This window comes from Haliotis rubra, unplaced genomic scaffold (assembly GCF_003918875.1).
Source record: "Haliotis rubra isolate DU_JTF1 unplaced genomic scaffold, ASM391887v1 Scf307, whole genome shotgun sequence".
NCBI classification, from domain to species: domain Eukaryota; kingdom Metazoa; phylum Mollusca; class Gastropoda; order Lepetellida; family Haliotidae; genus Haliotis; species Haliotis rubra.
In genome coordinates, this window is record NW_025766977.1 from 46,234 (window position 1) to 62,329 (window position 16,096).

The 16,096-nt window shown below is 38.2% G+C and overlaps 2 protein-coding genes across 2 annotated transcripts; both read right to left on the reverse strand.

Moving 5' to 3' along the window:
• Positions 1–5,592: 5,592 nt before the first annotated feature.
• LOC124282936 (neuronal acetylcholine receptor subunit alpha-7-like) lies at positions 5,593–9,696 on the reverse strand. The gene is made up of 6 exons (XM_046718989.1): positions 9,612–9,696; positions 9,091–9,233; positions 8,335–8,379; positions 7,325–7,434; positions 6,425–6,963; positions 5,593–6,026 (listed from the first exon to the last, which is right to left on the reverse strand). The coding sequence occupies exons 1-6, from the start codon at positions 9,694–9,696 to the stop codon at positions 5,632–5,634; spliced, it is 1,317 nt and encodes a 438-aa protein (XP_046574945.1). The 3' UTR covers positions 5,593–5,631.
• A 5,067-nt stretch (positions 9,697–14,763) lies between these two features.
• On the reverse strand, positions 14,764–16,094 carry LOC124282937 (neuronal acetylcholine receptor subunit alpha-6-like). The gene is made up of 2 exons (XM_046718990.1): positions 15,732–16,094; positions 14,764–15,251 (listed from the first exon to the last, which is right to left on the reverse strand). Exons 1-2 carry the CDS (start codon positions 16,090–16,092, stop codon positions 14,764–14,766), a joined length of 849 nt encoding a protein of 282 aa, XP_046574946.1. The 5' UTR covers positions 16,093–16,094.
• Between the last annotated feature and the right edge of the window lie 2 nt (positions 16,095–16,096).

Sequence of the window (16,096 nt, forward strand, 5' to 3'; positions counted from 1 at the left end):
ATACAGCAATTAATACTCCCTTGTTGTAACCCGTGTTAGGTGGTATAAACCTACACATGTCATTTGTCATCATTCACTTGATGGTCAGTTAATGAATTTATAACAGGTATAATTGGTGGTAACACCACTTAGATAACCCGACAAATGTTCCCATTTTGCATTTCTTGTGTCTGGAGTAAATACTCAACATTATAAACATCGATCAAACGATTAACCCATACGTTTATCTTACACAGCGGATTTGTCAAAAGGTAGTGTTTGTGTATGTAGATTTACTAATCTATACTGAATACACTCTGTCGTGTCTGTGTCTGCGTAAAACAACTTCCTTCTTTCAAAGGATTAACCGCCAAGACATTGATTCTCATTATTGGCTAACTAAATTAATTTTTGTAAAGAATGGCGGACATTATGCAATTAGTTCCCAGGTATGCTATCTTTGGTGACCAATGAGACTATATACCAATGTGAGATACCTGAAACGATATATCACTTTTCGTAAACATGTATTAGACTGTTAAAAGACACATCATTTGGAACTGCTGCAGGTGAATGGTATATCACTCATTTTTGTGGATATTGATGGATACATTCCTTGAACAAAGTAATCGCCTGACATTGTTCTTGTAACTCTAATCTGTTTTAATTTTAATAATTGCATTTTTTTTTTTTCATTTTTCGTAGCATTCCACAGAATCATTGTTTTCGTCGTGAAGTAATGACAACATACACTAGGGCGTGTGCGAATTATGATTTACATTGGCAAACTATAAAATGTCTAGATATTCCAGTTATAAGTATAGGCAGATCGCCTGATTATTATTTGGTTTCAAAATGCATACAAGTATGATAATAAACTAATTAGGATAATAAGACCAAATATAAAGACGCACGTTGACTAGTATCTACATACTGGTGAGTGGACGTTTACCACGTGAGTGTAGCAAGAAATTTATTGGGCAGTATTGTCACTTCCTCGCTTCCGAGGAAGAAATCGTTATGTTACAAGTTGTGTCATGCCAAATCCTGTTGGCCATTACTCAAATACATGTTTAACTATGAGTAGAAAGTAGTTTCGATTTTCTAACTTGATGAAAACAAACCATAATCTCATTAATTCTTTAACAGACTTTAGCCCGTGATGTTACGATTATTAAAAAACATCAGCCAGTCTGAGAATAAATGCTATTTAGGTTTGTTTTCACCGAGTTACAAAATCAAAACTACTTTCTACTGGTAGTAAAATCTGTATTTGATTGATGTCAAATAGGATTTTGAATGACATATCTTATAACATAACAATTTCTCTCGTGGAAGCAAGGTGGGTGTCAATATAATACTACTTACAATATTATTGCCACTTCCACCACAACCTCGCTTCCGAGAAAGAAATCGTTATGCTTCAAGTTGTGTCATGGGAAATCTTTTTGGTCATCAATCATATATTTATTGTACTACAACTAGTAGGTTGTTTTGATTCTTTAACTTCCGCGAAACGATCTGAACATATTTAAGATATCGTTCCAAGCTTCCACAACGCTCGCTTCGCACTCACAAACATAACCCATCTAGCACGAACTACGGGGTCCGGTGGAAGTTAGTGCATGGTGACACCATCACTCGACCCCCTAGGAGGGCAACGCAACGATTGATGGCAACGCAACGATTGATGGCAACGCAACGATTCGTTTTGCCTCGAGTAGGTTTCTGTTGTTCAGACCATCCTTTAATGTTGGAATATGGGCGAAAAGTAAATATAAAACAACATGAGCGATTCTGCCCTCTGTGTATTGTACTTACCATTGAATCGGAGTACCAATTCTTTATTAAATGTTCATTTTACTGTGATCTGAGAAACAGCCTGCTACAACAATACTACATAAATAATCCATGTGAAACTAAATTTATGAACTTATTATTGTCTTCCAATTCTACAACTGTTCACAATCTTGCTAAGTTTATATTTTTTGCATTGACAAAAAGAGCGAAGTTGTCGAATATAGAGTATAAGGTTAAATAAGACATTGTACATGTAAGCATACAGCTTAATATTATATATGGCGCTGGATTGTATTGTTATCTTCATAATTGTATAACGGGTCGGTGGCCCTTGTATGAAATTAACTCTCACTCACTAGATATAAGCTTACGATGACACATACTTAAACTAAACGTGAATTCACTTTTCACCCAAAACATTGAACATTTAAAATGTGTTCACCACTGCAATTTCGACTAGTCAAGTCGATTATCCTTTCGTTAACCCCTTAAACAATCATTACTAAAACAACACCAAACATCAAAGACTACCGCCAGTCGCCTTAACGACCCCATGAAAGACTCATGCCGCCCCATGCCACTATTGCAATTAGCCCATGCAGAACAATAATTTACCATCACCCACCAGTTATCTCCCCTTGCGGATATTTCCAAGATTGGAAATTTTTGGAAACATCATCTTTCCAAAATTGGAAAGTCTTGGAAACATCATCTTTCCAAAATTGGAAATGTCTTGGAAACATCATCTTTCCAAGACATTTCCAAGCTTGGAAAGATGGATTTTTTTTCCAGTGGTAGCCCAGTGTCGAACCTTACAAGAACTTTTCGGAGAATACTCCCCAACACTGCAGCCTTCTCAGCCCTTCTGCACTACCCAGAGTGTCAGAAGGGCTGTTATCCCGGTGGAGAACCCGGGCACCAAACCACGAGCACCAAGAACAATGGGGAGCCTGACAACAGTGTACTTGGGATGCAAGCAAGACATTTCAAAGGCGAGGTCCGCATATATAGCATGCTTTTCCTGAATCTTGCCAATCACATTGCTGTCAAAAAGGGATAGAAAATTCAATGACGTAAATAAATTCATTGGCTTTATCAAAAAGGACAAGACATCTCATTCGAAATACAGAATTGAACAGATCATTCGTTGTTTTTCTTATCTATTAATGCAGATGATGTGAATGTATTGATTTTAACGATGATCCTGCCTATAACATTTAACTTCAATTCAAAAGTTTAACTTAATTATAATACATTCCTGCTGTCATGATAAAATTTACATCATTTGTTTATAAGGACTTTAAAATAATGCAATTATATATGTCAATTTTTTTGGCATTTTTGGACCCTCGTCAATTCTTTTAAACAAATCAAAAGTATGAATTTGAAATGTTAGGACATTGGCAATTATCTTAAGATCAATATGGACAGAAATCATTAATTTATCTTCCCGCATAAAAAAAAGTTACAAAGCATTTTATGACATGTTCCCATATGGGAACATTGGCATGAAGAAGGTTAAGGGCAAAGCATCAACATCTGGTGTTCGCCATCTCAAAGATGGTGATTCTTTATTAACCAATACATCTGACATTGCAAACAGACTTGGTGAAACGTTGGCAGATCATTCCTCTTCATCAAATTACAACCCTCGGTTCCAGAGGTACCAAACCCAACCAAAGAAACTAGTCAATTTTAACTCTGATAAAGGAGAGGATTCATACATTTTCGACCATGAATTACGCACTGCCCTAGGGCAGACTCACGACAGGAGCAGATGATATTCATTATCAGCTTCTGATACACCCACCTGATTGATGTTTGGAAACGCTACTCGATATATTTGATGACATTTGGACAACCGGCAACTATCCCCCTTCATGGCATAATACCATTAAAATACCTATACCAAACCCTGGTCGGGATCACACAAATTACCGTCCTATATCACTAACTTAGCTGTGTTTGTAAAACCATGGAGTGCATGGTCAACAATCGATTGATTTAGGTACTTGAAGACGGCTAGTGACATCCAATGTGGTTTCCAAACAAAAACCAAAGTACCATTGACCATCTGAAGCGTCTGGAATCATTATCAAACATTCCATTGTGGACAAACAACATACTTTTTCTGTCATGTTCTACTTCGAGAACCATATCATAAAACGCGGAAACACGGTATATTAAAAGATTTGCATGAATTTGGATTTAGGGCCGGCCCTTCTCAGTTCATGTCTCAGTTTTTAAACAACAAACAATTTCAAGTAAGAGCGGATTCCACACTGTCTGATTAATTTCGCCAAGACTAGGGCGTCCCTCAAGGCAGCATCCTGTCTGTCCCACTTTTCAGTATCAAAATCAACAGCCTCACTAACGTTTCTAACAGTTGTGTTGAAGAGTCCCTTTTCGTGGATGATTTCAATATTCCATGCCGTGGTAAGAATATGCACGCAATAGAAAGGCAGCTTCAGCTCTTTCTTAACAAAATTAAAAAATGGGTCAATGAAAAACAAATTGTAATAATTTTTTGGTCATAAATACAAACCACACAAAGATCCAGTCCTATATTTAGATGGTACTCCCGTTAAGTAGAAGAGGGCAAATTCCTGGGACTCATATGCTACCGTCACTTGACATTCTTACCACACATACAATACTTGAAAACAAAGTGTTTGAAGGCTCTTGACTTGATGAAAGTAGTTTCAAATACTGAGTGGGGATTGGATCAGACTACCCGCCTTCACCTGTACAGGACCCGTGAAGGTCCGGGTTAGAATGAGCCTTCAGTAACCCATGCTTGTCGTAAGTGGCGACTAACGGGATCGGGTGGTCAGGAACGCTGACTTGGTTGACACATGTCATCGGTTCCTAATTGCGCAGATCGATGCTCATGCTGTTGATGGATTGTCTGGTCCAGACTCGATTATTTACAGACCGCCGCCATAAAGCTGGAATATTGCTGAGTGCGGCGTAAAACTAAACTCACTCACTCACCTGTACAGATAATTAATTTGCTCTAGAGTATGGGATCATTGTATATGTGTGTGTGTTGCGACGAAGTGTTCACCATCAAGCATATTCTGTTTGACTGTGTGAGCTTTTCAACTGTGAGGAACTCACATTATGAAGCAAGGAATCTGAAAGATCTATTTTCCCGCGTCAGCGGGCATCTCATTTTGAACTACTTAAAGGAGATTGATCTGTATCATAAATTGTAACTATGTAATTGCTTGTTTTTCAGTTTGGTGCTATGACATATTCTGTTTGTAAATAATAATGTAATGAATATGTTTTACAAAAAACTCATTTGGACTTTGTACTTAAAATGTGTATGAATTCAGACTTGGTCTCGTCGCTCTATGGCTGGAATAATGCCGTTGTGACGTAAAACGCAACTCAACAACACTAAATAAAACAGCTATTGGGCATCCTGACTTCTTCTTTGATATCCACGGATATCAGATCACAATGTGAAATATTCACCACAATTACCACTTCTTAGGTAGTTTTAAACATTGGAGCTTGAAAAACTTTGATCTACTGGTGGGATTATGGCAGTTCCCGTAGGATTCATATTTTTTCGGTCACACACGACTTCATCCTGTTGTGACAGCATAATACAATGATTTCCATTTTGTTTGCATATTACTGAAATGCATCAATTAAGTTTTCAGTGGAATATATTCTAAAAGGAATATCAAAACATTTCATATAAATGAAAATATCAACAATCAGCACATAACGATTCATGTTTTAATTTCGACAAAGACAACACATTTAATATGTTACTATCAAATAGAAATCAAGGTTTCAAACAAAAAGTCCCAATCGTCGCCATTATCTGTTATCTCATCACATGAAGAGGAAGCCGAAAATGACGGATACCAATATAGCAAGAAACGCAAAGAACACGAAGCAGATCTTGTCAAGTCGACGAGCAAGCAGGATATATTTGTCATTATTAAGACAATTGTTTTCGGAGTTTTCTTTCATGCGCTCTTCTGCTAATTGTACTGCCCTTGTCCTGCCAGTAATTGAACACAACTCCAACTTCGGAGAATTACTTTTGCAACTCTCCTCACTTTGTAGATCGTATTTCGTCTTTCTTGATGAGTTGAGTCTTCTTGAGGTTTTGAACACTGGAACTGTGACTTGAAAGTCCGGGGGCAGCTTATGTATGCATATGATAATTCCATTGGCAACGACTGTCAGCATGCTTATCAGTGTCTGTACGGAGGCATAGACCACTGAAATAAACGCACATGTGTAGATTATATATTGAAACACAATGAAAACGTTAATTAACTCGAGATTAGAATAGATCAGTCCATGTACAAATATTCATAATTATATTGTTGTGTTTGATTATCCAGAACGAAAAATTTCAATTGTGTAGCCAATTTGCCATGTCTTTTATGGTTTTAAAACTGCTTGTGGAAACTCATTTAACAACACTCTCACTGCCATTTACTTCAAGGTCACCCATGGGGACCATCAGCCTTTCATTTCAATCCAATTTAGTACCCATACAATTACAGGTAAAATACCCCTACATTTAATAAACAAAAAAGTGGCAAAAATATGTGTGTACATACAGGCAATGGTAGTTCAAGAGGCTAAAAAGACTCTAATAGACGAACCGTACCAATCAAGGAGACTGTATCTGACAACTTTGGCATCGCATCATTTATTGACCCAATGAAGACCAAGTAGGACAACACCACAGTGATTGACAGAGTTATCTTCTCTCCACTCTCTACAGGTACAAGGAAGCTGACTGGACTGAGCAATGGAAAGCTTGCCATTGGAAATATCATGACCATCCAATAGAATGATGGACGTCTGTTGAGGACAAGAGTGTAAGTTATTGTCACCGAAGCATCGTCTGCAAATACTTCATCTATTTGGTCGAAATGGACTGAAGACTCTCCAGTAGTGAACTCTCCATGTGGCACAAAACGTGACATATCGATTCTATTGAGACGACTGGTTGTGTTCAAGAACCTGCTTGTGGTCATCCAGGGAGAAAAGACAAACGAGCAGGTCTGGGTGTCGAAGGGGTACTTCCTGATGTCAATTTTGCAGCTTGTTTCACTAATCATTCCCGGTTCCCAAGTGACTAATCCACTGCTTTCTATGATAACGAGAGTATCCGGTGTTCCCAGGTTCTTCTTCTGAGAAACACTATGACAAAACAAGAAGACGAATTTAGCATGTACCTTAGTGACATTAAACAACAGATTCGAATAAGGTAGTAAAGGCACTGTAAGCCCCAGTAATACCTAACTTTGGTTGCTGCTGATAATTGATATCCATTGGCAATAGGCGTTTCGTTTGTGTACATGTGTACTGTTTCTAATGTCGATGAATACGGCTTCTGTATTAAAATGTTTTACCTTACCTTTATCAACATATTATCCATGTTTGGGAATAAATGTTGAGGAGTATTTGAATACTGCTGACTGCCTTTGCTGTACTAAGCAGTTTTCGCTCACTTCATACAATGATGCTGAAGGTTCAATGACCATTTTTTTTTTGTACGTACGCATTGTTGACGACATAGTCGGGACGCCATATTTTCGTCTGTGGCACAGTGATGAAGTCCAGACCTCCATACAAACTGGCATTCCATGACAGGAGTCTATCGTACCAGCGCTAGTACAACACGACAAACAAGCAAACAAACGAAGAATTCATTAAACATGTCTATTCAAAAAGACTGTAAATTGTATAGATGTAAATGAGAAGTTTACGGTCATATGGTCAAGTTTACGTGAACAACGAAAGGCGTAAATTATTCATTTGCATGCAATGTTAATTGTCAATACTTTAACTTCTTGTCTGTATAATTTGACAGTCTTTAGAACAAGGACAGTTTGAATGTTTGAAAAATATCTATAACAGTTTAGTTGTTAAAAATACCCAGAACAGTTTGATGGGTGGAAAACCAACATTCCAACGAGCCGCTCTTCATTTGCAATTTGCCCCTATTATTTTCGTTCCAACACCGCCGACTCGAACCAAAAACGTACCGCCTCGTCATATAAAATGTTTATCTTAAAATCAGTCGCTGCCACAAGTCCAAAGAACGCGAGAAATCGTAATACGAATTACACTAAATGAGAACCCTCGCGATATAAAATGTTTATCTTATAAACATATAATCAGTCGCTGCCACAAGTCCACAGAACGCGAGAAATTGTAATACGAATTATAATAAATGAGAATCAAGAATTTTATTCAGATAATTTTGTCCTTATTAAGTTTTTTCCCCTACCGACCGTCCCATGTTCAGAATTTGGTGGCTACGCGATTCACAAAAAAAAATGATGCCCTTACGCTGGAGGCGAATGCACAAAGCCGTATGCTTTGATTTAATCGCATATTTGTGCATGGAGTATACAATGTGATTCACTAAGGCCAAAGTATACAATGTGTGGTTCAGTTTATTGGCATTTAAATGATTATACTGATGATATAAATGTGTAGCAGGAATAATTATTTAGCGATTGCTTACAAAAGACATGAAAACTTTTTGTTAAACGTGAAACTTACCAGGCTAAGAAAGCCGTTCCATTTTAGTTCTTGAATCTTCAGATCCTGAATGTGAACATACAGTTAAATAATTAAAAAATAGCTATAGGTTTACCACAAAGCGATATTCTAAGGCATGTGTCGCATTACCTATATTAAGCACGCACACAGACACACACACACATATAGATATAGATGTGCAAGGTCCAAACTGCTTGCTTGTGTGCTTAATGAACAATATTAAAACAGTATGTACTTTAGTGACATAATACAAAAATTAAAAAAAGTAGCGATAGGTTAACCACAAAGTTGCAATCTTGTATACCTGTTTGTGGACCGCCTCCGTGGTGTAGTGGTTAGAGCGTCCGCCCGGAGAGCGGAAGGTCGCGGGTTCGATCCCTGCCGCGTCATACCAAAAGACGTTAAAATATGGTATTTGTTGGTCCCTGCCTTGCGCTCGGCATTACTGGGTACAACAAGGACTGGTCGGCTTAATGAGTCAGTATAATGTGTCTGAGTGGGGTATTCATGCTTCACTGCGGCACTGTACCTCAGTGAGCTAGCACTATAAAACCAGCTTAAATCTGGGCTAGTACAAGCAGCCACACATACACATACACACGCATGCACGTCGTCATATGAGCGAAATATTCTCCAGCGCGACGTTAAACCCAATTTCACCTCACCTGTTTGTGTGCTTAATGGACATTATAAATACAAACGCTACGTGAAGATCTGGATATGATATCAATTTGTTTGCCAAGTTGAAGAACGTACCAGGTAGGCGATGTTGTAAAGGACAAACCTCATATCCACCTTTACTGATTCTGTTTGGTTGTGAACAGGGCGAATATAGACATCGTATCCATTGAATATTTCTTTCTTCAACTGCTTGACGTCCTCAGGGGTAACGGCTCCGACTGTTACAGAGGAGTTGAACAAGGTTAACATTAATGCCAATACATTGTCGAGTTAATGGATAAACAGATGGAACTGTTCTCAAAACATACGTTCATAAACGCATCACACAGTATTGCTAAAGGTGCGATTTAATGGAAAGCTATTGTGGTGTGGCAATGGCCAACAAGTATCAAGTGATATCACGAAGCCATGTGCAGTCTTTCCATATTGATGAAAGGTGTAAATCAACATTCACTGGCTTATACTCCGTCAACCAGATCGGTTTTTAGAGATTTAATTAGCCAGAGTGTGTTTTTATTTGATGAAAATAAAATAAAATTCATGTTTAGCGTTTGTCATCTCAAACACAAGATGTTTCCTTCATTGATATCATGTACTGTCAGGTGAGGACTCGTGTTTCCGATATGGCTGGTAACAGCAGATGACTAAATGTCTGTTTGCAGATAATATAAGGTCAGACATGCTACCTGCGTGCACGACTCTGTATCATGCCAACATTACTCAACAGAGTCAGTGCGTGTGAGAGTGTGTGAAATAATCTGTCGAAGGATGCAATTGTTCCAAATGAGAATATAAACGGGACAATATCACTGAATTATTAGGCTAAAAGAACAGTTCAAGGCAAACACTCTTTCGAATCGTTTCCTACATGAATTGTAAAACAGGTAAAACTGTTTCATGGACCGTCTCAACACATTTCAGCTGGAACAAACTGGATGACTTTGACAAACGTGTCCTTAAAGACGTTATTCTTCGATTGCACAAAACCTATGAAGCTATTTAATCCAGACAATTAAGGTGCATCCGTGTAAATGAACTGGATAGAAGTGAGCTGCAAGCGTTAGGGCCTCTGTTCTCATTAACAGGGTCATGAACCTCAAAGCTGAGCTTTCTATGCAATGCTGTCATTTTCATTTTTTAAGTACCCGTTTATACTAGTGTACTGTAAAAGGTACCCAGCTCAGGTAGCTGCATGAGTATAAAAAAGAAAGAATTACACAGGCCTTGAATTAGGATGGACCTCGTAATGAAACAACATCTCCAAACGTAAAATATGAGGAAAAAACACTGAGGTGACTTATGATAAACTAAAGGAAATAAGCAACAGGATAAGTAATTAATGCCTAATACTGCAATACTCCTATCATGTGACCGATTGACAAGACAATCAAAGGTTTGACCGGAGAATTACGACCGTAAGAGTGCAAAGATGCCGTTGCTTATGAGAAAGGGGAAACGTTGAAAATCAGGATATTTCTGGATATCACTAATAAGTAATTTTACCTCAAAAGGAACCAGGGTGCCGTTCCTCAAAGCGATCGTAAAGCCACGATCATCTTAACGCTAAGATCGCTTTATGGAACGGGGTCCTGGTCTGTTCCGACTAATACATCTTTAATCTAACCGATGAGTCAGCATCAATAAAACGTACTAAACTACCGGGCAACATAAAGTTATCATTTTCAAAGTAATTGTAGAAAAAACAAAAACGATGGTACAGGTCTGAACCCAAGCAGAAAGCATGCGTTGGCGTGTACGGATAACCAGGGTGGTGACACTCTCTATTGATGACGTGTATCCCGATTCCTGTCTCATTACGTGACTTTAAATGCACTTTTTGAATGAACTCTGATTTGGGAAATGTTTAATTTTGTCCCCTTGACACTTTCTTAATGAATTGCAGCAAATGGAAGACCAGCATTAAAATTAATTAAAATAGTCATCATAAAGCTCACATACTTTTTTTTATTCTATAATTTGGACAAGTGAATTCGGTGATAACTTTTTTTTCCCTGGTAGTCTAGTTTGACAGTACAATTGAAATAGTTCAAACTCCAGGTAAATTGTCATTTAGCTAAGTCTGATATATAGAGTACTTGTCCTATCAATGATACTGACTTTACGCTGTTTGCAAACATGTATCTAACACCACTGATGGAGCTAATCTCTGTCAGCGCGAATCAAAGGTTCAAAAGGGAATATAAGGGAATGCCAGCTTGACCATCAGATGTTGAACCGCATTTTAATAGGCTTTCAAAGGAACCAAAGTTAAAAACCTTCCAAGAACGGACGCGAGTGCTGAAGCGATATTTTTGGAAGGTCTGCACGAACTTTAATTCTGGTCATGTTTATAACTGTAAGGTTCAACTACTCATATTTTTACATCTCAAATGGCGGTCATATTTAGAGCTCTGGGGCGAGAAAACATATGTTCATAACCACATTTCCAAGGTCTTTCAAACGCACTGTAGTTGTAAATATTTACACACTCATATAGCCATTGTTTTCAATTATATTTTTCAGGTCGGTATAACGCCCGATCTTTTTTCCATCGTGCATACTTACACTACCGGTCAACTACTGGATGGTCTCATTATACAATACCAAAACCACGCTTCAAGGGGATACTGTTTATGAGGAGATATGTCTGCTATCACTAAACGAATCGGAATCAAGTAAAGTTGATTGGTCAAGACTCAATTATAGCCAGAATAATGCCAAGTCGGGCATTAAACATCAACCACCGAATTTACATGGGGGTTTATCTCCATTATATATTTTATATGTTCCATATTATACTGTTGATAGTGAAATCTTGATAGTGAAATATAACTGATCAGAATTCAACAATTCAAGACACCTACCATTATAAAGGTGCAAGAATAGAATCATCCACGTCACGGTGCTTTGTGCCATATCTCCTGGAACCCGTTTCCCGTGTGACCTTCTTTGTGAAAACAGCAGAGTGATGCAGCACCAAGTCTGAACTACAAGCACACAAATGTGTGCACTAATCAATATATGAATTTTACAGAGTCCACCGGCATTAGGATAAAGATAAATCATTCTTTTATAACTTTGCCATTCATTTTCACACGTTTGTCATTTGACAATTGTTTGTCAAGGCCTAGACGCTAATGCATTGGATGCAGATATCAGTTTTCGACTTTCTGCTCTGAGGAATGGGAGACTGCATGACCAACAATGATCAGTATGTCATTACAGTCTCGTGTGACACAAGGACAATAGTGTGTTGGCGGAATGGAATGGTATTTCAATATCTATATAAATATGTGAAAGTAGAATGTCAACACCATGTTTTGATTGATGGAAATCAGTGAATACAGCGGGGTTTTACGAGTAGGAATGATTCGATGCTATAGATAACCTGGCAAATGTCTGAAAGTGGGTGACAATTATGTAATGTATTCAATACGATCTACAAAACTCTTTTCCCATCGTCAATAAGTCCCTGCCAATAAGTCTCTGACACGATGATACGAATCCGTTGACTACATGGTTTGAAACAATTATGTTCCCCTGACAGTTTTGTTTTAAGGTCAACCAAGAAAACGGTCAGTAATCATGAAAATACGAACTCTGCGTTTTATGAAATCTTGAGAAAAAGAGCACGCTCGCTTGAACCTTGAAAGATGAAATGTTTTCTACAGCTGGAGCTGCTGGAATAGTAATGAACATGAACTGAAAGTTGACTCTTGGACAGTTAAATCGAAGTCATCCCTGTCTTCAAAAGTCTTGTGCAAAGTGTTTTATCACTCTGCATGTTTTAGTATACATGTACATATGAGATAGATGATGGTGTCTTATTGTTAAATGTTACATCCTGTTCAGGTAGGATATCAGTGGAAGAGCATTTGATATTTGATCGTTGTTGAACAGATTCAGATCACTATTAGACCTGGAGCTTAAGGTTAACATCTTTGCCAAATAACCTTGTTTAGGATTCGCCACCTCGAGCAAGTATTCTCTTTCATTACAGAACAGAGGACAGCACAAATGGACGCCAAGGGGATATCTTCTTCTTGTCTTAGCCAATAATTTGACTTGGTATTTTTACATATTGTAAACTTCAAATGACATTTGCATTCATTTTTCACAATTCGTCCTGAACCTCTGAAGGGAGATATGAAACTGGCTCTGTGGTAACCATGCTTAGTATCATATGCTCCAATGTGGTAGGAATTGTGTGCATCATTGAAAAAAATTGTACTAGGGGCTTCTGTTGAGATTCGATAGCGGTCAGTGGTATGGTAATTACTATATATAGACTTGACGTAAGTAAGCTTCTAGAACTGCATATATTAATCCAGCATTGTGTAATCCAGTCTGTTACAGAATGTTCTCTGAGATATGTGTACCATATGCAGGGGTACACGCGTGTCATCTCACATTGCAACTTGAACAGCAGTGTATGACACAGTTTTCTGATTACCTTATATATGTAGTTTCAATTCTCACGTACCAGCATGAGGCTGTGCTTAGAGTTTTGTTGTATGGACTAGGGGAATACAAAGGTGAAAAACCTACTGCATTTATACAGCCAAGAACTTTATTTTTTTTCTGAAAATGCAACATTTCAAGCAGATTCTTTTCGTTTGTGACAAATTAAAATGTATTACTTCCATATGTACTCTCTGTGAATATAGGGAAAGTCCTTGCCTGGCATTTTTAAGGATTATCATTATTTTTTTGAGGCAGGGCACTCGTGGTACACGTTCTTTGAACCAGCAACACATGTCGAACTGTGAAGATCCAGGTTAGAATTCATCGTCAGCAAAGCGTATTTCTTGTGAGGCAAGTCCATAGCTGGAATACTTCAGTCCATATCTGAATAACTGTTGGAGGTTGTTATTGCCACCACAACCACCAGCAACAGAGAGGTCACCAATTCTTATATGTTAATATAACCATGCTAACCTAAGATCTGTCAGGACATGGAAATTGATAGGAGTATATACACTGTGAGGAAGCATGTGGGTGGGTGTTTTGTGAATGTTTGTGCACGTTGCTTGTTTAGCCTTACGGGCGATTATTCTCATGTTTCCTTTCAAAGCGGTATTAAACCCAACTGTTTCTGTTCATGCTTCACTGAAACAGTTATGATGCATTTAGACTTCACCTTTGGAATCTATGCTTGTCAGCTCAATAGATGACATGGTCGCTACAATTATAGTTCTGTGGTAGATTTCAGCATTGGAACTTGTAGACGTTGATATACTGGTGTGATTATTATGGCAGTTCTTGTAGGATTCCGCGTATCTCAGAATGGCAGGTGATTTCAAACTTCAATAAGGTTCCAGCTACATGGAGTTGGCCTGTAAATAACCCTAGTCGAGATGAAATAATCTATTCTTTGATACTACATCCAAAAACCTTTCCATATTGGTCGTACTATTCTACAATGTCTTAAAATGATTAAGCATATTGTGTCTGAATCAAGTTACCATGATCAGGTCAGAATATGCCCATGTATCCATGGATACCCTGGCAAAAATAGAATGTCAGTGTATTATTGAAATGCATCAATTAAATTTTCAGTGGAATATATTACAATAAATAGTACAAATAAGAACATCCAATGAAAACGGAGATAAGAACAATTGGTGAAACTGTTTTAATTTATGAAAAGAAAATTAACACATTTAATATGTAACTACCGTTAGCTTCAATGCGGTATAGAAATCAAGGTTTCAAACAAAGTCCTAATCGGCATCGTTATCCTCTACCTTAGCATGTGAAAAGGAGGCCGAAAACGACTGACACTGATGCAGCAAGAAACACAAAGCAAACTAAGCAGATCTTGTCAAGTCGGCGAGCAAGCAGGACCCATTTAAGCCCGTTGGTTTCTGAATTTTCTTTCATGCGCTCTTCTGCTAACGGTAAAGCCCTTGACTTGCCAGTAACTGAAGACGACTCCAACTTCGGAGAATTGCTTTTGAAACTCTCCCCATTTTGTAGTTCGTATTTCGCTTTTCTTGATGAGTTAATTGTTCTTGATGCTTTGGACATTGCCTTGCCAGTAATTGAACACAACTCCAACTTCTCTCCATTTTGTGCATCGTGTTTCTTTTTTCTTTGTGAATGAGGCCTTCTTGATGTTTTGAATAATGGAACTGTGACGTGAAAGTCCTGGGGCAACTTATGTATGCATATGATGATTCCATTGGCAACGACTGTCAGCATGCTTATCATTGTCTGTACGGTGGCATAGATCACTGAAGTAAACACACATGGAGATTATATATTGAAACACAATGAAATCGTAAATCAACTTTAACTTGAGATTTGAAAAGACCATCCAGTTATCAACAGCATGCGCATCGATCTACGCAATTGGGATACGATGACATGTGTCAACCAAGCCTGACCACCCGATCCCGTTAGTCGCCTCTTATGACAAACATTGGTTACTGAAGACAAATTCTAACCCGGATCTTCACGGGTTTATACTTATAAAACTGTTTGAAGAAATTATCAAGTTAGCACTTTTGTCAGTGGCATTGGCAATGAGAACATGAAGCAGTATATATTAAAAGCTGAAAATCATAACAACGGCTTCAACTGTACCCCTTTATGTTGTTAAACAACCACACACACACCATATCAGAGCATATATGGATGACAACCAAAGGAACTTTAATTGATAGCTTATTTTAGCTGCTGTTTACCAAAAATGTCTTGCTGATGTACGGTACCTATCAAGGAGACTGTATCTGACAACCTTGGCATCGCATCATTTATTGACCCAATGAAGACCAAGTAGGACAAAACCACGGTGATTGACAGAGTTATCTTCTCCCCACTCTCTACAGGTACAAGGAAGCTGACTGGACTGAGCAATGGAAAGCTTGCCATTGGAAATACCATGACCATCCAGTAGAACGCCGGACGTCTGTTGAGCACAAGAGTGTAAGTTATTGTCACCAATACATCTTCTGTAAAGGCTACACTGTCGGGATTGAAATGGACTGAAGACTCTCCAGTAGTGAACTCTCCATGTGGCACAAAAGTTGACATGTCGATCTTATTGAGACGACTGGTAGTGTTCAAAAACATGTTC